We start from the raw sequence: 21965 nt of genomic DNA, 5'->3' as shown, positions 1-21965 counted from the left end.
GTGTCTCATGATAGACAGATTGAGTTCAACGCTGCTAGTTACTGTTTATTATAGTGTATTAGAACTATATCGAACACAATATATATTGTTGATTCCGATCCACCATTAAAAGATTCACTTTCGCCCACTTTTGATACGTCCGCGACGTTGTTCGGTCAGGTAGGAGAGCCGCAGGTGGATGGTTTGTTACTAGTGCTTTGAAGACTTCCTGCTTTGGAGTATATACTGAGCATATCAATTAACATTTTTAAATTGGCGTGGTAAGTAAATAGCACCTTATTCCTTTTCAGTGTCTCTTACAGGCATAGGTATGTGGTTCGTGTTAGATCGTGTACACATTTGTCGCATTCAACATGTTTAGGGAATGTTGTCTCAAAATTAAATTTAGTTTGATGTAGAATAGAAAAGCCTGCACAGTATGATGAGTCAGAGGACTTAGTTGTGTATGCTGCAGACCCATTAGCACGAGATTCGTGACCCTTTCTCTCTTCCTGTTTATCTAATATACTCAATTTTGCCATTTCACATTGACTAAATTCTAACCCACGCCCCCTCTTACATGTATTTTGTTCGTCTACCCCCCCCCCCCCCGACTTAGTACATTTTGAGTAAATAGTTTGTGATTTTAATGTGATGTAGTACACAGAAAATTCCAAACACTTAGTGAGTATATGAAGAAACGGACAGTTAATCTTCTGATGACAAGTTGATAAAAATCAAACATTTGCAAGATATAGGAGTGTTAGGTACTTTTTGTGATTCATGATTCCTGCTGTTATCATCAAAGGGGGCTTCGTCACAATTTTCAAATATCCCAATAGGGCAAGTAAATAATTAAGATAACTGGTGATTAGTAATTTATAAAGCTCAAAGTGAAAATCATGATGAGGTCATTTTTTACCACTGTGATAACCGTTTTTTCAAATGCTCCGTGGTGCCCCGAACTGAAGCTTTTAAACAGCCATTAAAGAATGAGGAGCTGCACTGCCTGGTGTCATAACAGAAAACTATTCATAAAATAGATGAACCATTTTTTTAAGTGAGAAAAAAGTTCTTTTCTAAAATTTAAAGGATACTTACAAATCAGTAATATATAAGCAGTATAGTCAAAGTTATCTTGTACAAACTTTATTTATTATGTTTGTTTAACATTGGTTGATTTCTGTTGACATCCATATCGCCTCAGACTTGATGTGCACAGATTTCTTTAATAGCTACAACTACAGACTTCAGTTGCCATGATGACTTAGAAATTATTATTAGACACAGTTATGTATATAGTGTAATTATGATATATATACACTACAGCACTGTCTTAATACAATAAGCAATAAATGAACTGTTCCACTAAATGGTTTATCCATTTCCCTTTTGTTTAAGCTAGGTTATTTGTTGGCGTATTCTCATATATCATCCAGACTACTGCAGCTGTTGTAAAGAAATAGGCACCAAAATGGCCTGATGAAGGAATTGATCCATTGAGTAGAATTTTTTGATAATATATCAACACTTGACATGTTACAATATCCCTCTTTAAGTCATATGTGTTGTTTTTTTTTTACCAAGGGCAACCATACATCCTATTAATCCCTGTTTATCTACATAATAGTTATAATGATATCTGTTTTATTAAGCACTACAATAATTATGTACATTGTATTAGAACTATAGAATATAATCTCTCTAACAACCATTAGTCACTATGTCAACTAGGACATATATATACTGAATTTTACTGTTAGTTAAGAGGTGCCAGAGATAATAATTCGTACATTAGCTTGTTGATAATAATTAAGTAGGGTTAAACTTTCCTTGTTTTTGGATCTATCTAATATTATAAGCCTTTTAAATCTAAATAAACTCTGGACCAAGTTATGTCTTTTAAGGTTTTCATTGTTTTTTTTGCACTAATTTTGTCGAAACATTTGTGTGTTTGTTGTTGTTCCTCCCAAAGATTAAGTATTTTTCTGGGTCATTTTGTTCAACAGTCGTGCTCTGGGTAAGTCCTTAGTTGGTCTGAGACATCTGTGTGGTGTTATTTTTAGTAGCAGGCAGAAAAACAACATTGAGACTTTATTTCATACTTTTTATCAAGGCATAACTCTGACACGCACTTAAAAAACAGGTTTGAGGTTATATAAATCTATGGGTAGATTATAGGATAGTATTTTCTCATGCAAGACTTTCAAATACAGAGTTTTGTTTAAATATATACATCCTTATACGTGTTTTTATACGTCAAATTTAAATGAAATGTATGTTCTTGTACTATTGGTGACTGTTATTATACAGAGACACGCCCACCAAATTGGAAGTAACTGAAACCAATTTGTCAGATATGCATCTTTTCAACAAATATAAAGCTGTAGAAGAAGCTGCTAAGGCCTGCCTCAGATATTGCTTTTTATTTACATGTCTTCAGGCCACCATGTTGCTACTTAATGAATTTGCCACTAATTTGCTCATTGTTTTAATTAAGAATAGCCAGTTAGCGACAGCATCCTCTTAATTAAAACATTATTCAATGAGGCGAGAAATCTGCCAGCTCAGGTTACTGTTGGAGAGCCAGACTTTCATATCATTGTCCCCCAGATGATAATCATCTCACATTTGTACAGTTCACCTGTCATTCTAGTCTAAGTGACTCATCTTTTATTTCCCGCATTATGGTAGTTATCAGCTAAATTCAAGAAGAATTCATTAACTGTATTTCGTAAGGCAATTTTTATTGATATTATATGAACATGATGAGTTATAAAGGTAAGAGATAGGAGATGAGATCATGAAAGCATTGTATTATATTTAAGTAGGTTTTCTTGAATGATTTAATGTGATGAAACTTGAAAAAAGAATTAATTTGGAATATGAGCTGTGTTTGAAACTTGTGAATAATTACCGTATCTTGACTTGTGGTTTTATAGTAGTAAAGGAAGGAACTGGAAACTACATCTTTATGCTTAGTTAATGTCATCATCTCTCGCTGTTTTCTTGACAGAGGCCATTAAGGAAGATGGGTAAATTGATTTTGGTAGAGTATATATTGAATCCAAGTGTCCCAGCTGATTATTGGAAAAAATGAACAGCCAGCATGTACATTGGTTTTGATTTATTACCATTGTCTGGTGGCTGTCCACCCTAGTATGACCCTAGGTTTCCATACTTCTGACTGACCTGTCATACACCAGTGCAGCTTTATTAATGCCCCTGAATTGGCTTTTATGTTGTCTTGTTGGTAATTTTATGTGGAAGAACCCCGTGACAGCCAGATAATCAGTTATGATTGAGTGTGATTGTAACTGCCAGTACGAGGTGGACATAACTGACCAGTGGCTATTTCACATCGAATCTCCGATGGTCATTGTTTGTAAACTGCACCTAAATTGCACTAAGACGCTCCCATAACTCAGTAACTTATTTATTTATGTATGTCATGCCACAGCACTGTGTTTTCAGATATAAAATACAATTGATTTACAAGAGAGGTCCTATAACATTGTATAATATAAATATAGAGAAGGTACAAGGGCAGTGTCAGTGAAAAGACCCAGGTAGTATTGTCAGTGAAGTGCACTGTATGCCATGCTAGGCTTTTACACTAGAAAACAATGTAATCATTTTACATAATGCTGCAGCCACAAATGGCAACAGGTCACATGGAATAATGGGGAAAATAGGGGATCAGGGTCTACTGTAGTACTTACACACCTTTCCCCTTAACCACAGCAAGAATACAGTTTAATAAGTGTAATTTGTGTGTGTAAATATTTACCAAGCTTTTATAAATAATTACAATTGAAAAGAGTTCACTTATTATAAAAACTTTTGGTAGTCCCCATGATCATGGTCGGTTGGTTCCCCATCCATCTAATGTTGTCCAACACCTTCAAGGTGTTAAAGGTGCAAAGATTCTTATCAGATTTATAGTGTTGTTCTTAGGATTATCAAATTGTACTCAAAACACTCTTAAAACACCATATAAATTATTCATTTTATTGGGCATTGGACAATCCCCAATTACGTGCCTTGACCGACCAGCATAGATTGTGGACATTGTAACAATGTGTTCTTGTATTGGATTTCTGCTATACTACGGGGCACCATTTTGTGTATCTTATGCACTGTTCATGTGTTGTAAAAGCATGGTGTGTTTTCCAATCTAATTGTGTATTTATTTGTATTGATCGTTTAGTACAGGTGAAATTTATCTAATGTGACTTGTGTCTGGGCTGTAACCAGGGGAAAGTTATTGTCTGTGTTTGTATTGTAGCTGTGTTAAGGGCGGCGCATGCCTTGTACCTGTAGAGTCGTGACGCTGTAGTTTGGCCGCAGTGTAAAGAAGCCGGTCTGATAAGGGACGCGTTTCCTGGCAGTCGGTGTTATGATATTAAATAAAGCGGAATATTGAATATTTACGAATGTATTGGCCGGGCAGTTAGAGCCCTTTTGTTAACCTATTGTGTGAAGTTATATGAAGTTACAGGTGTTTCCCAACAATTCAGTTCAAGAAAAACATGAGGTTTACCAATCAACACTAGCAGGACTTATTGAGTCACTGTGGTCTCATAAATAGGGAAGTATCAAAACAGCCCAAACTTAGGTGACGGGTATCAGTTGACTTAATTTAGTAGTAAGACTCTCATCTATGTTTTATTGTAACAGGGTCAATAAAACAATCTGATGTCATGCTAGTATATCTGTCTGGGTTGACTGTTACTTTTAGTCTTACGTCATTTTGGTGCTTTAAACTGATTTACGGGTACTGGCATCATTTTTCTATAAATGTTCGTGTTGTCATGCATGTATAGAGAGAGTACTAGTAGGCTTAATTATACTGAATATTTAATTACTCCAGATTTTTTTGTACAGCTTCATTTGATGTTATTGAATAACACTGTCTGTGTTAGGAATTGGACAGAGGTTAGAGACCAATTATATGATAATATTTGGTTATAATATTGGACCTTGTTGTCTCAGAAAATACAAAGTAGGAAGAGGGAAGGGCTGTTTTAGAAGGTGAATATTGTTGGAGGGGGGCAGGAAGTGAGATGTCAGTTGTATTTCGCTGTCAGCAGCTGATATGTAACCTCTGTAGAAATATGCATTTAATAAATCACATATAGATGTTTTCCCTCATACTACTGTGGTAGATGGATTCAGGATCTTAAGCAGAATGTGGTCAAAAGGAGAAAAGCAAAACGGTGCTCTTTTCTAAATAAATCTTGAAAAATAAAGCCAATGCTGTCATTCAGTTTGGATTTAACTTGCTATTAGCAAGCACAACTTTTCTATAAAAAATAGGAAGATATGACACAAGTGAAATCCATTGGAAAATCCTTGTTTACAAACATGTATTAATATGGCACTAAAGTTCTAAGATATGATATTTTCTCTTTTAGATGGGACAGTGACATGTGAGTGCAACTTGGGCAGTGACTGAAGCTTTATATGAGAAGTACTTTATCAAACTAGATAACAAAGGTGAGTGGGTCTGTGAATTTTTTTTAAAAAATGGGTAGTGAATATTTCACTGGTATCAAATATTTAAACCACCCAGTATTATGCTTCTCCATGTCAGACCAAATTACTTTAATTTTGTTCAAAAATCCTGAAAATCTGATTTTTCATCCATTATGTTTATTATGAAAATTCATGCTGTGTATTGTGTTACACAAATGTTTTATAAAATCATCTGTGAATGCGCAGGCAATTTTTATTGATAAGTCTGAAAGGGTGTATTTCAACATCACAAGATATTAAAGCCAAATTCAAAAGTCAGAGGGAAGCCACACTGGCCACATTTAACTGCAGTGAAGTGCTTTGAAATATGCCTAATATAATAAATACTTAGTTAAACCCTGTATAGAATTTCAGAGCTTTGCCTTAAGACTGGGAACACAAAACAGTTTGGTTTGAGGTCAGACGTGATCCCCACAAAACACAGAGTGTGTTGTGTGGCGTAAAAAATACTCAGAAGTAGCTAAAGCCATTTTATGCTGCGCGCTCTCTTTGTTTGTTTGGTTTTGACTTTTTGTTGTTAAGCTGTTTGTAGATATTGAATGAGGAGCCCTCTACATCACTGCAGAAAGTAATAATGTATTGAATTTCTGTAGGTTTTTCTTTTAAAACAACAAACTTAAAATTTTAATTTACTCTCGGTCTCTCAGCATGCATGTCATTACTCCTTTGTTCGTGGTAATTTTGAAGTCAGCTGGCATTAGTTTGTTTTACTCTTTGTTTTACATTTAAAAACCAAATTTTGTCTTTGTTCACTCTATTATTTATTATTTATATCTTCTTTATTTAATTTTTATTTTACTTTATGCCTCAGATGTGTATACTTTTGATAACTGCCAAATCAGATGAAATATCCTTCGGAATTATTTCTTAAAGGACACCAAGATAATTGTTTGTAGTTCAAAATTTGAGAGATATGAGAATGTAAAAGGTGAAAATTTTCATGAAATGTCAAGTGAAAAGCCGTCTATTTGCATGACTGCACATTTGGCAAACCTAACATTTAAATCATCTTCATGCCACCCCTTCATTTCTTACCACCCCATTATGGCTATTTCTTAACTCATTTATAATATTCTTGAAAATAATTTTTGAAATCCCCAGATGTCCCTATTTTGGCTTGACACCTGCCCCAGACTACATTCCTGAGCACCAGAACAGATCAAACACAGTCGTTCCAATAGACCTGTCCTCAGGAAAACTTTGAAGAGCTGGGTTGACTGATGCACGTGTGCTGCTGTCATATTAATGGGTTAGAGATGTGTACTTAGGATCTAAACCTAAATTTCAGGCCATGATAACCAGGAAAGTCCTCTAAAACCACAGGTGTTTTGGGGGCTTTGTCTTTGTTGACTTTTTAAAATCCTAGAGCTAGCGGATAGGCAAACAAGCCATTAGTGCCAGACTACATAACTTTACCTTTTAGTAAATTGGGAAGCAAATATTTGCCTTGCAGCAGAGGAGGTGATTTATGGACTAAGAGATGTACTTACACATTTTGAGTCAAGCCCCCCCCCCATGACCCCCCTTCGCCACCCCTTCCTAAGGCAGCCTATGCACTGATATCATATATAGATTGCATTGCAAAAGCAAGTTTAAACAGCTTTGAACATAATTGAAGAGATAAAGCTTAGCTTAGACATACCATGAACTGTTAAATATTACTCCTGGAATAAAGCAGAAGGTTGTCTACAACAGAAACAATGCTAAGGGGAGGGGTAAGTAAACTCTACGACAGGGACAATACTAGGGGGGTGGGGTCAGTAATCTGTACCCTAAATAATTAAGGTAAACACTGACCAGGTAAGCCAGTGGCCTTGTCTACACCTCTGTGATATTACAGCAGTCCCCAAGTCACTCTCACAAGGACATGAAAATAGTTACACAGTAATTGATCCTTCTGTACAGTCACTGTTTGGAAGGCCGAGACTTGCTCGCCTGAGATTTCGCTGTTTGGTTACCTGCTAGAGCTTTTGTGGCTATGCTGGATAGATTATAGATTTGTATTCAGCTCTATTTAGAAGTTGTCTCTAGTCTCTGGGGGTTTGTACTTTGATGACTGGACTGTGCCTTAATCTAAAAACCCACTCAGGATGAGTTTGTCATCAAGTGTTTGCCTTTCAAAGGCACAAGGTGAGTTTCGCAGGACTTGAGACATATCTATTGAGAAACGAGGGATATTCTACAAGATTAGAAGAGGTAAAAGGAAACTGACAGAGGTGGAAGTATTACAACTGCATATACTATTTCATAATAACTACAAATAATACTGACTTGCATTTTTTTGTGTATTGCAGGAAGTTGCCTCTATTTATAGGTGTTACCACGCTTTTTGTCATTAACGGAATAGGTGCATGACTTCATTGCTTCATATATGTACTGTTGTCATATCAAGTGAAGTGGAGCCTAGCTAAGGAAGGTAGTAATTAATCAGTAATTGCAGCAGGGTTCCCAAGTTGGGTACATACAAGCCCTGTATCATACAGCAGTCTCACATGTTACTGCGTGGGTGTATAAATGACTCCTATACCTTAATGGCGTCATATTGCAGTCTTGATGACCAAAACCAGTACCGGGCCCACCCAACTTTCAGGCTTGGCACCTAAAGATCCTGAATTCACCGGTAGATCGGACTACACTACTAGTACCCATTTTCAAGGTGCGCCTCAGAACATGCTTCGAAGTATCACAAGCGAGACTGCTCTTGCCTAGTATGTGATGTGATAGCGATGATTCTGAGCGGGGTTGGAAATTAGTGCATCTCATCTCAAAATTTGTTCCGGGGTATGATACTGTGAAATGCGTACTGACACACACCTTGAAAACAGGTAGTGTGGTCCGATCTACCAGAGAATTTGGGATCACAGATATGCTGAAAACTTTTCAGAATGGCCGGACATTTGGACCGGCAGTAATAAAAAATTTGCCGGACCAAATGGATTTTTGTTTTGTTTTTCGTTTGAGACAGATACTACCAGTACGATTAGGGTAGCTAACTTTGTTTGTGAATGTGATAGTTTTGAAATGGAAGGGAAAAAACGCTTTGGGCTTTATATAATTTTATTAGTGAAGTATGTCGAAAGATGACTGTATATTCAAAATTGCAGTTCTTAAAACTCTTGTCGGTCCTTTGGACCGACCAAGTCCAATTTTCTACCGGTCCAGACAAATTTTCCCGGTCATGACCGATCAGACCGACAGTTTCAGCAATCCTAGGATCATTTGGTGCCGAGTCTGGTAGTTGGGCAGGTCTGAGTACTTGCTGTTTTTTTATATAGATTATACACCGAGATGTTATAGCAAGTACACTATCATTTACCATTTCCCCAATCCTTATAATCACTTCCTGACAATTTAATAGCTAATATACTAAAGGAGAAGTGCTGGTAGATAAATGAAAGTCGTTTGTATCAATTATGCTTTTTTCTAATAGGGAATTTATGGTGTGCTCTATATTGTGATTATATACTGATACAGAGATAATGACTCTTGTATTCATTGCAATATACATATAAGATAATAGGATACATGCTGCAAAAGATATGTTCTGTAAAAATACTGAGAAGTTCTGTAGGCAGATTGTAGTCAGTTGTCAAGGGGACATGATTATAGTAGTCTATGGATGTGCTATAGCCAGATAGGGATATAATACTGAACATTGCAAAGGTATAATCACAGTTTTTAAAGCATTGGTAAAGTTATTCTAAATGAATGGATCTATCCCAGTCTTCACCACCATATAGAGTGACATTCTCTTTCATAATCAGCAGACATGACTACAAAGTGCATAGGATTCTGATGGTATATTTTCGTAGAGCGCAGTTTATAGAGCCATGCAGCATATGTTGTACGTAGGTATATGCAGCAGAGATGGATCTATGAAGTGTTTATTGGACAGCTGAAGGCTGAAGAAATTGCAAACAGACTATTATGAATGATGAATACTGTACAAGGTGGTTACGTCTAGGATGAGGTAATTTCATGCAGGATAATCAGTACAATACTGGTATATTGGATTACCTTCATTTTCTGATAATAGAAAAAGGCCGTATAGATCTGGGACTAGAAAGAGCTGACAGAAAGGTTAGAAAGCCACACATGTACTGTAACACATCCAGTTTCTACAGAATTTTGAGCATGAAGCTCATGCTTAACTCCTTCTAAAATAAAGGGGGTTATTTCACAAGGTATTGTGTAAGGAAATAGGTGTCATTTTTCATCAAAAGTGCTAGAAGGACCCCCAGAAGTTGCGCTAATGTGATTCGACTATTTAATGAAAAAGAAAATGTGAAATGGCGTTGAGAGATGTAGATTTATCGCCTCCAGCAATCTATGTGTATATTAATTCAGGTGAAGAAAGGGTGTAGAATATCCATTATAGGAACCAGTGGTTTCTCTTGCTTTTAATAAACACAGTACATTAGGCACTGGATGCCAATTTTACCATTTCAAATGTTATTTGTATACTTTTATTTTCTAGTGAAAAAACAAATTTATTTGTTCAGTGTTAACTGAAGTCTCTTAAAGGTGCATAAACACTGCATCAGCAATAAATGAGAGGCATTTTTATGTTTTCATTCCCTTTTATCCATGTGCTGTATTTTGGACAAGCTGTGTTGTACTGGGACAAAGAGATAATCAAGAGAGCATATTTAGAGTCAACAAACAGAAACTGACACTGTTCAAATTGACTTTGTGGCACAGGGCACTAAAACCTGCAGGCAGTATGAATTGAAAAGGTGAAATTGTCATCCAGACTATATTCACGTACTCCATACTTCACCTCTCATGATCTTCTGATATACAGTAAAATCCAAGCCCATTTGTCTAAATTATCTGTGTGTTATGGGATTTTTTTTATAAATGACTCTTTTCATTTGTATATTATTAATGTTCCCATTTTCTAATCCATGCCGTGTTATGGCTGAAGCCTGCTGAGTTGACCAAAAAACTCATTTTACCTACCTAAACTTTAAAAAACTAGCTGTTTTTGACTACTAATATGAAACTTAATTAGTACAGTTATTTTGTATTTGTGTGTGGGCTAATCCATCAAAATTAATTTTTCGTTTTTTAGATTACAAAAAAATCACTTGACAGATTTGTGATAAGTCCTATTGCTACCTATCCAGCCCAGTGTTAATGAACCTGGTGATGTGCATTTCACTGTTGATTAATTAAAATCTGAAATAGGAACACACAAACTGCACCATTTGGAACATTCAAAGAGTTATTTCAGAAAAAAAATAATTAGTCATCAACATATATGTATTTTTAGGGAATAGAGACAGCCTATTGAAGTTCCCAGCTTTGATGCTTATATCATGTAATTTCCTGAGTGCCTTGCCTGTTGCATGTTAAATAGAGAGCTCAGCTGTTGTGCTGACCTAGACACAATTAGCATTTCATTTATATACAAGTATCTAAAATACTGTGGATTTTAACAGTTAGTACCTCCGCCAAGGATGTTGTGTGTTTGCCTTTGTTGTTTTGCTGGTTAACAGTATAATACAGAAAGTTAAGAACTTGAACAGATCCTGATAAAACTTTCAGGATAGCTTAGAAAAGGGTAACTTAAATTAATTAGATTTTGGTTGGGGCTCATTAATTAATTTATTTGTTGATAATTGTTAATCAATTGTTCTTGGCAGAGGTTTGGGCTCTACCTACTAGTACTTTTCCAGTTCATCATAAGATGGCTCTGTCTGTCTTACATTTTTAAGAAACCCTTTCTTTAAATATCTGCTTCACGTGAAATAATTTATGTAGCATTTACCACTGTTGACACAAAATAATCATAGGTGTCTGGTTCTATACAAGATCATTAGTTCTAAAGAGTGCTGTAGCCTGCAGATAAAGAATTGTAGTATATTTTACCAGGATGATATACGTCCTATCACCACAACAATGCAACTTACCCAGACTACCATATAAATTATAATATAGTGCACTGACAACCTGTAACTGTGGCCCAGCAGGTAATAAGGTGTGCACACCCAGGCAGTGTTCATAATGGGATTTCAGGTTTTTATGGTGGGAGGGGAGGTGCTAAGTCATCCGTTCATTATGTAATTTTAGTAAGCTGTAGTGCTTGTGTGCTCTCTCTCTCTCTCTCTCTCTCTCTCTCTCTCTCTCTCTCTCTCTCTCTCTCAGAACTAGGTTGTCACATATTGTCAGTGTCACAGGAGGTGGGATGTCAGGGGTTGTCAGTTTTCCACATGGCAGAAAATAGGTGACAAATTTGGAGTTGAAGATATTTTAATTAACTGCGGCAACTGTGCTGCCTCATTCTAAAACAATTAGCCGATAGATGTGCACCACCCTTGTTTTTGGACTAGGTGTACTAGAAGAGTCAGTAAAAGCTTTTACCAACCAGAACTATCAGGCCCATACCCAGGGATTTCCAAGGAAAAGGTGGGGTGGAGACTTTATCTGAAAAAATGGACTTTTTTTCCCCCATAGTTGATGCAACTTACTGTAGCAAGATACTTTTTGTGCTCTTGATTCATTTTTATAAACAATTACACAGACCTTATTTGAAAGATGTGATGGCCATCTCCTTAATGAATCCTTCAGTAGCAAACTTATCACTTTCTTTCTACTACACTGGAACTCTAAGATACTGGATTGATTTGACAGACAAGCAGGTGCACAAAAGGTGAAATATGAATTTAACAGTGATGATGATTGCTATCGGTTGCCTTCAGTTGCATGTAGCACTCAGTGTGGTAATAAAAGGTGAGAATAAATCAGGAGTTCAGGTGTCTCAAGGTACTGGGAGGGCATGCCATTACGCCACCCAGACTGAGCTGCCAGCAGGCCAGGTATGGGAATAATCTGCACTGTTACTAGCATTAGGTGGTTCATGGATTCAACATCACTGGGTGTGTTCACACAAGGATAGTTTTAGACCTGAAAGTCAGTCTTCAAGGTCTTATGCAAGCTACACTGATACAAATAGGACCAACTCTGGTCTAACGAAGTCCTTGGGTGAACAGATGCACTTTTATTTCTTCATTCATTATTCAAATATAACATGTAAAATTAATAGGATAATGGTGATAGTACTTTTTTTTTTACCAAACTTGTATATTTTGGAATTTATCTTTCTTTCTCTGTTGTTTTATTAAAGTCAAGTCCAAAGATTGTTATTTGTACACATTATAAAGATGCCAAAAATTAAATACAAGTGAGCTTAAATGTTTTAGAAAAAAAAAAAAAAACATTACCAGTCTAAGAGATAGCTCAAAGGTAAAATTAATAGCTACTAACTGTTAATAAGCTGTCTCAGGTGAAGAGCGTGTTTAACGAGGAGATGAGCCGGCTTAACGAATCATCCTCCCAGTGGTTTAATTACCTGTACTCATGTAGTACACATGTAATGGATGGTAGAGGGAAACAATTAGAAAACACTTAATCAACCTGTTCCCCCCACATGCCACCTTCAAACAAATCCCCGTCACCAAATTTAACTAATCTCTGGTAGAGTTTATCAGAGGTAAAGGATTAATAGATATTATGCTTTGTTGAATTTGCATTTATCACCATTCATTTAGCATTCTCTGGGCAGAGGCAGCCATCCTGGGGGTCTTATGAAACTATTTACCTGGCTGGATTAATGAAGTTAAGGCTAAAGTGGGTTTCTGTCACAGTAGGTGGTCGATCTCGAGGTGACTTTTTTAAAGTACAGTCCTGTGAGAGTGGTGACAAAATATTAATATTTACCAGATGGGGATGCACAAAGGGGTCACAGCTCCAGTCGATGAAATGGAATGTTCTTGTGTGGAAAGTAAAGGTATTATATATTTTTTATTTGTTTGCTGAAGTGGGAAAGTCAACTTAAAAGTCTCTCGAGTGTACCTATTCGTGCCATTTAAGCAGCAGAAGTATGTTTAGTGAGTAAATAGATTTTAACTGTGTACGTGCATGGTGATACAGAGTTTTTGTTTTCTGTTGTTTGATGAAGTAATATTGTTACCAATTAAAATTAAAATTGCCGTCATCCAGGCACCTTTTAGTGCTAAGACGTATACATACTACAGTGCCCCAAAGTGGCTGAATTAAAGTACAGTTTGTGATTGTTAAAAGTCTGATAGAAACAGTGTTTATATATAGACAAGGATCTTTAAAAATGTTATGGTTTGACTGTATTATAAAACACATTGAAAATTCTTGTTTTTTATGAATTCAGTGTGTCTGGCTAGATGTGAAAGTTAATTAACTGTGACACGCTATTATGTCACTGTGGTTTTTCAGCGCACTAAGAATCCGGATACATATATAAAATTTTTTCTGCTCAGTCTTAGAAAAATTCCCATTTTGGTTTTTTTTTCTCTCGCTCCTGTCATCTTTCTGGTGTATGCTATACTTATTTTTACTGCAGTAAGACATTGTTTCCAAGGACAAGGTAAGCAGAGAAGGGAGAAAGAATCATATATATTATGCATGATAAGGACGTGTTCTTTTTAATGACCTTGAAAGATAAAGGCATCAAAACCAGACAGGTGTTGTGAACATTTTGGTAAGTGAGGGAATAACATTTCTCATGGAGTGATAAAAAGAGCATGTATATATACCTAATAGGTTGATATGGAGGTTGAAAAGTTCACCATACTTCTGATAATGCTGGATATTAACAGGGGAATTGATTACCAAGATGAGGAAGCATACCTTAATTAATCAGAGCTCTGATGTTAAAGTTGCCGCACATATCTACCTGTAACCTAGACCTTTTCTTCTCATCGGCTCGTGAACCGAGTGGCAAAAGGTGATAAGATCGTACAGTTGACTTGTGTCGGCTTACATGAACAAACAAAACATAAAAAGCGGTAGCACACAGTTATCTGTTGAGAGACTTGTCATGAGATGAGAAACTGTTATCTAAGTAAGGCAGAGATAAAGTTTTTTAAAAACAGGACCGTTTTTCCACCACAGTAAACAGGACTTACTGACCCGACAAAGAAAAAGGTAAGAAAATGTTATTTTGATGATGAAAAAAAAAGTTGGTTGAGTCACCTCTTTGTGTGTTATGAAACATATTATGAGGACATGATATATTTATGGGCTGTTTTATAGTTCAAGTCATATCTTCAAATCTTATATGGATGGAAACTCAGACGTAGTGGTTTAGAAGGCCATGCTAAAATAATTTCAATTTTTGTAAATTATGCCATGACACAGAATGCTGGGAAGTCTGGCCAGAATGAGGTGAAACGGGCTTGAAATGCTGTTACTTCATTCACTTTGAAACTTGATATTTACTTGTTATGAATTTGTACTGGATTGGACCTTATCAGTAAGTTCTTACAGGGTTGACATCTTGGAGTAAGGGCATTAAAACTGCCATTTTAGATCAGGCTTTCTGTATTTTTTACTGGGACCTTTTCACTGTGTTAACTACTACATTTTTGTGAATGTTTTTTTTTCCTTAGGAGGAATAAGTAATAAATATGACTTTATGTCAGATAAAAATTATCATGCCATGTTTATTATCCACTTCCAGTCCTCAGTTAAGTTTATGTAATAAAAGACACCTGCAATATGAAATGTATGAAGAACAGTTTCCAAAATAATACATAGGTTTGAATTAAGTATGATTTTTCAGTTGACAAGTCATCATAAGGGTGTGATCTTTGTTGCATTTAATATTTATAAATATGCAAGCTTTTCCTAACAGCTGGTTACTGGCACATAGCACGCAATCCCCAAAACATTCTTTTTTAAAACCAATGTCAGGATTGGAAAATTGCTTTGTAAAAGGCTGAGCCTCCCTAACACAGGCAAGGAGATTAACCAGAAACATTGTCAAACATTTTGGCCTTGGTAATATAAAGACCACATAATCAAACATTTTACTGCAGTAATTTTTTTTTTGTCAGTATGTTTTTTTTTCATACTTATGTTATTGTCTCATGCATTGTAAAAGGAAAGAAAAGTTTTAGTTTGAAGCTCTATAAATTATGGTTTATGGATTGTTTTACATGCTTCTTTAAATAAAAAACAATAATAGTATTTAGAAAGGCTGTCTCTTGTTGACAGTTGACCAGTGTAATTGTGTGTTGGGCTTCAGTCTACATGACAGACTGACCTAGCCATGGACCTCTTCACAAATCTGAAGGCCAGTTTCCACTGGAGATAGGTGGGCCTTACGTAGTATGAACTATTTCAGCTCAGGAAATCTGGATATTATTAACTTAACATAGCAAGGCAATGTATTTCAATTACAGTGATGACAGGTGGGGCAACAGATAGATTAGATTGGCTTCTTATGGTGAGCTAATCACAATTCATTAGACTTCTTCCTGAGGTGGGTCAGACTGAGTGGAAACTGGCCTAAAGGAAATAGCCACTGCTTGTACCAAGGCAAGCAGTTGTTCCACACAGTGTAGTATAGTAGTGCTGGGGCCCATATGCCAGCTCTGGTTCTTCTCAACATGAAGTTTGGGGAGGCCAAACATGTCCGGAAATATATAACTAAAAAAATGGACTGGTTCAATTTTAGAATGGGCCATTTTATTATTATTATTTTATTATTGTGACCTGCAGTCCTATGTCTCTGCAGATATAATGGAAAAGTTTATATTTCAGCACACAAGGATGTATTCAGTCCATTCCTAGCTCCTGTTCTGTCTCTTCCTTGTTGATCGTGGTTTAGCTGACATACCCTTCCTATATTAGGTCTTGCTTACAGACAATGATATAATTATGTATTATAGTATGTATATTTTTTGATTGCATTGAAACTGGTGGGTCTTGTTCTTATACCATATGTTCTGTGTGTTAATATTCCTTTCTCTTGATTGCAGTTAAGCTGGTGAAGCGTCCGCCTGTCAAGCTGGGGTCCTCCGCTGCTCACAAGATGAGTGACGTGCTAGTCTGTTTTAGGTGCTGTGTTGCCGAGCAACCACAGCCGGTGAGTAAAGGCGTGTTCAAAGCTTTTTTTTTTTTTTTAATACGGAATCGGTTTGTGACTAATAGACAGCAAGGTTGTTTATTGTGAAACTTAATAAAATGTGATTGGTTCTCTCTGCCAGTTAGATTATTTCAGGTTTAAGTTAGACTGGTCTTGGAAGTGTGTGTGTGTGTGTGTGTGTGTGTGTGTGTGTGTGTGTGTGTGTGTGTGTGTGTGTGTGTGTGTGTGTGTGTGTGTGTGTGTGTGTGTGTGTGTGTGTGTGTGTGCACTCAGATGTCTGCATGCAAGTGTTGAATACATATTACAAATATTGCAGATAGACTCATTACAGTAAAAAGTCTAGCCTCTCTCTCTCTCTCTATCTCAAACTCTGTGTTAAACACATTAACTGTATTTTAAAAACAGTGCTGAATGTGTGCATGCAGGGTTAGTAAATTAAATGAGGGGCATTTTTTTCGGTATTGTTTTTGTAATGAGTTATCAACAGTTGTTTTTCGATACTTATAATTAGGATAAAAAACATAGAAAATAAGTGAAAGAGTTGTTCAGTTCAGATAGGTTCACTTATTTCAAATACATCACCCCAAACCTTTACATACTACCTTAATGGTAATTCCCTTTTATAGAATTTCACAAGAAAAAAATAAAAATAAAAAGAGTGAAATACAATTTAAAGGAAAGCATATAAATCAAATGTTGGCCTTGAGAACAAGAGTTTTTTCTCATCTACTGTAACTTCAAAGAGATTGCCTATGTGCTTAAAAATGTTTTTTCACTGACATTGAAAAATTTCAAAGCTTCAAGTTTCCCTAGATATTAATCGTTTTCACCATTTACATTTTGTTTTTCTTGATAAATGTCACATACAATTTTCAATATATATTTTTTCCAGAAGAGGCGTAGGAGGATAGACAGGAGTATGATAGGTCTACCAACCAATTTCCAACACACAGGACACATAGGATCAGGGGATGTATCCAATTTTAGCTCAGTAAGTGCTCTGATTTACTTATGGTTTATCAATTATTTTGAATTATGCAACATGATTATTTAGCCCATTCATATTTTTAAATTATTAAAAACTTTTTAATGAGACTGATAATATGTCTAGTGAAAATGTTAAAAAAATTTTAACGGATATCAGATATGTATGGTGTTGTTTTATATCTAATTGCTTATCTATAAGAGAGTGTGTGTGTACACGCGCGCGCATGTGTGTGTGAGAGAGAAATATATTAGATAACACACCAGGCTATTCTGAAACAATTCAGTGTTTTAAATTTGAAATGTGTGTCCTATTTCAGCCTGGGGTGAATTCCATACAAGGACAAATGTCGTCCAAGGGGGGCTATGACCATGTATCTCCTGTTAGTGTTCACTTAGATGTTAGAGATTTACAAGATGTACAGAAGTCATGAGGGTAAGTGGAGTTAGATACAAATTTAATAATATACATTTCATATATGTTATCACCTTTAAAAGAGTGGGAAATACCAGATGCACATTTAAGACTTGCACCAGCTCCATTTTGAAATATTCTTGAAAGGTGTTGTGATAATAATAACAATGATCTACAGTCTAGCTTAATAAACATTAATGCAAAAAGACTATAAAACAGTTAACTATTCAAAAAGACACAAAGAATTGATATTTTGCAAATCTATTTCAGGTTGCTCACTGTCCTTTGATGGATGATATTTTATAAAAGAAAACAAACTGTTCACACTGCCAAGCCCCCAGTGCTGTAATAAACCTGTGCCCAGATCTCCATTCAATATAACCACACAATGACAGTGCAGCAGGGAGACAGCCTATGCAAACACAGTCTGAAGAAAGCATTGACCAAATGAACAAGAATGCAGACAATTATAGACTGACAGCAGCTGCACATTGTGTGCTGAGATGATGCATGGGTTTTGATATACTTATATATATATATATATCAGATATATCTGGATATACATGATGTAAAGGGGGCACAGTAGTGTAGTAACAGCAGCAGCTTTGTGGTGCAAAATTCAAAACTGAAATATGGATTTTACACGTACTAGTATATGGATACGTATGTCATAACACATATATACACATCAGCACATCACTGGACTGTCAAAGCAGACATGAAGTACTGGTTTTATTTATCAAAAGGAACCCCCAGGTGGCTGGCTCACATGCCTCCTGGCGTCTACAGTATTTTACCAAGAAACTGGAAATGATAGCAGTGAAAGTATCTGGTCTTACATTACTGGGAGCACAGAACATGTCACAAACACCCACATGTGCTGAACATGGAGAACTTCATTGTCATAGTACAGGTCCCAGTTTCACTAAAAAACTTAAGTTAGTTTCCTGGCTTAGTTGAGTAGGATTTCCATGAGAGTGCTGTAACAATGTGCCAGATAGGGTAAGATGTGACCATGTAACCATGGTAATTAAGTTCTTAGCCAAGGAACCTGACTTAATTTTTTTTTTGTGAAACCGGGGCCAGGTAGTCCTCGTAACCCCTAGAATGTGAATTGTTTCAATGTTGGTTATATTCAGATGGTATATATATTGGATGCACTGTCATGGGCAATGACAAACATTTGGATTTATGGCAGTATGATTATAAATATATAGGAGTCTTTTAGTATGTGGATCACGATACAAGATGGATAATTTGAAGCAACACCAATGAGTTGAGATATTGTCTGGAATTCACTAGAAAACAAGTTTTCACTGCAACTGGATGACTTTGTTGCTCAGTTTTCCCCCCAAGTTTTGTCACACTCCTGGACTGGCCTATCTCTGGACCTCACAGTTCATACATTTTAATTGTCATAAATTTGATTAGGGGAAACCATTTACATTTTTCTACAAATGTGGCAACACCCTTCAGATTTTTTTTTAATTTCCTATCACTGATTAGATTTTAATTAACATATATAGCATTTAGTTTAAGGAGAGCATGGGGAGTAGACATATAAGCCAGCTGATTACTGTCATGCTCAGGACCCTTTTCACATGAAGCAGTACACTTTAGGATACATTCTGTACTATAACACTTAGACTGGACATGTCCTTACTGGTTATTGTCAAACACGTTGTACTGGCTTTAACTAGCGTGATTCCATCCCACTGTTTGTGCAGAAGTTGATCAATTGGCCATGTGTGCGTGAGCACAGGGGTCGTGTTTAGGTGACCCCCTCATCTAAAGTTCGTACAGTTAAGTGGTTTAAGTTCTCTCAAAGTGGACTGGTACAGACACTATTGCTCAAGTATACCACTCAATATGAGAAGGCCTTCAAATTTCTTCAATTCATTGCTGATGATTTACTCACCATCTGCTTCCTGTTGGGCAGTATAGCCCAAAGTGGACATCTAAAAGTATATCTTACATATTGCAAAAAGTTTTTATCGTATAGTTTTCTCTTTATTCAATACAGTTGCCATTGAAGTTATACTGAAGAGATAAAAGGTGACTTTTGCCACAGCTTTTAAAAAAAGATGCTTAATTTTTCAATCAGGTTTTGCCTAGAAATAATTGGTTTGTTCACTGCCTTCAATAAGGGACCAAATGCCATTTTTATCTGTAAAATGTGAGGGGTTGATAATTTGTTCTGCACTGTATATTAGTGTATATACCTATAGTAGAATAAGTATTTTATATATTTTCATCATTAAATAATGCATTAAGATCTATACATTCATAATAACAAAGGTTTTCAAAGCCATGGTATTTTAGCTTACAAGTATGTTGTAACGCAAGGCAGTGTGCTTTGAGATTGCATTCATCTTCTTTATTCTGAAATTTTCATAAAAAGATAATTAGTAATTCCAAACTGTTCAAGACCTAATTATAGTATTAGTAGATCTTGACAATTTCACAAATTTTCACACCACAGAAATTAACTTGGCAATATTGTGCTCACAGTTTGACATGATCAGTGAAAGCACTGCGCAAATTTTATCATTAACTTTATTTCAGTTACCTGCTAAGTTTGTGTTGTTCAGGTTTTTTTAATGCGTTGATAACTTAAAATATTGTTATCAGATGTAGTCCTGACTGAAACCATGAAAACCACACAAAAAAGCAGGATTGCAATTTTATCTTTTATTATTTAGCACCTTTTACCAAAGTTACAGCAGCTCAGACTGGCTTAATGAACAACATGAGGGCAATGTTTAAATGATAGTAGTTTCATATAACAGTTTTTGGTGGATCGCTGGTATTCCAGAAGTTTTTTAGTCCTTTTCTTGTTTTCATTTTATATATATGTATATTTAGCATCATGTCAGTAATTCTGGAGAGAAATAATTTAAAAATCATCTTTAAGAGAATTTTCTTTTTGCAATCAAAAATTTGCAATTGCTGTTGTGCTGTAGTGTTTGAGAAATGAATGATCACTTGTAGAGAATGAGTGAAAGTTTGTATGCAAGGGGAAACTTACAAGAAATGTTGAACAAAAGTTGAAATTATGATGCTCAGTGAAACAGTTTTCCTAGTGGAAACTGAGGCATTTTTCAAGGAACACCCAGTTTTTTAGTTGCAAGAATTAAAAAATTCTGCTACGTGCTGGTATGTAGCCCAATGCTTATTTATTATAAAGGTTGTGAAGCTAAATTCTTACTTATCAGTAGGACTTGAACTCTGGATATGGATTGTATGAGTATTTGCATTAAATACTGTCAAATTGATTCACATCTTGTTTTATTGCATCAGTGTTTTATAACTTGTTGAAATGTTGATTTACTGAGTCAAGGAAGGAATTGGGTTTTGAAATGTAGAAAAGGACTTGATGACCCCTCCCCCTCCCCCTTTAAACCAATCATATTAAATAAATAAATAAAATAATGAACATAATAAAAAATAGTGTGAAGAAACCACTTTGATACAAAAGTATTTTAAGAAAACAGTGAGAGAATTTAATTATCAGTCTCTGTGTGTGATATCAAATGTGGAGATTGTAAAAAAACGCAAAAATGCTTGACTCTAGCCCCCCCTCCCCAGTCGTTATATGGATCAAAGAAGCAATGTGACGCACGATTGCAGTAGAGAAGACGAAATCTCTGCACAACTGGCAATGTGACGAAAAAAGGAAATAATAGAAACAATATCAAGTTTTTTCAGGATACTATATTAATAAGCTTTTGCCAAAAAAAAAAAAAAAAAAAAAATCCTTTTTTACTACCTCACATTCTTCCGGATAAATCTTCATTTTTCAGTTATCCACATGTCAACTTAAGGGTGACGTCACTATTGCGGTTTGAGGGTAAAGTTTGAATTTTTTTTTTCTCAATTTCTCTTTTACCTGAGCACCTACGAACACTGTTTTAACGCCAATTTAATGACACCATTTAGTACCCTGCCAGAGATTTTCCTTAAAATCCTTAGTTCATATTTTACCAGTGATAAAGCAAAATAATACCTTTGTATAATGAAAATCTGTAATTAGGGGATCACAACTCCATAACAAAATCATTTAACCAAAATGGCGACACGGAATTGTAGCCCATTGATTTATGGTCAACTATTTCAATTTTCGTGATAAAATCTTGTTCA

The 21965-nt window shown here is 35.7% G+C and overlaps 1 protein-coding gene across 2 annotated transcripts; it reads left to right on the top strand.

The window, feature by feature from the left end:
- Positions 1–88: 88 nt before the first annotated feature.
- Positions 89–21100, top strand: LOC106180631 (CDC42 small effector protein 2). 2 transcript variants are annotated; one of them, XM_087007085.1, is made up of 6 exons: positions 89–260; positions 5397–5478; positions 16320–16426; positions 17319–17417; positions 17731–17846; positions 18096–21100. In XM_087007085.1, the coding sequence occupies exons 3-5, from the start codon at positions 16373–16375 to the stop codon at positions 17842–17844; spliced, it is 267 nt and encodes an 88-aa protein (XP_086863211.1). In that variant the 5' UTR covers positions 89–260; positions 5397–5478; positions 16320–16372; the 3' UTR covers positions 17845–17846; positions 18096–21100. The 2 variants fall into 2 exon arrangements, with proteins under 2 accessions (XP_086863211.1, XP_013420115.2); XM_013564661.3 differs by lacking the exons at positions 89–260; positions 5397–5478 and adding an exon at positions 13287–13309.
- The last annotated feature ends 865 nt before the right edge of the window (positions 21101–21965 follow it).

Source organism: Lingula anatina, chromosome 2, assembly GCF_051362555.1.
Source record: "Lingula anatina isolate TDL-2025a chromosome 2, LinAna3.0, whole genome shotgun sequence".
Classification (NCBI taxonomy): Eukaryota; Metazoa; Brachiopoda; class Lingulata; order Lingulida; family Lingulidae; genus Lingula; species Lingula anatina.
The sequence above is the reverse complement of the archived record's forward strand: the minus strand, read 5'-3'. Positions and strand labels throughout refer to the sequence as shown.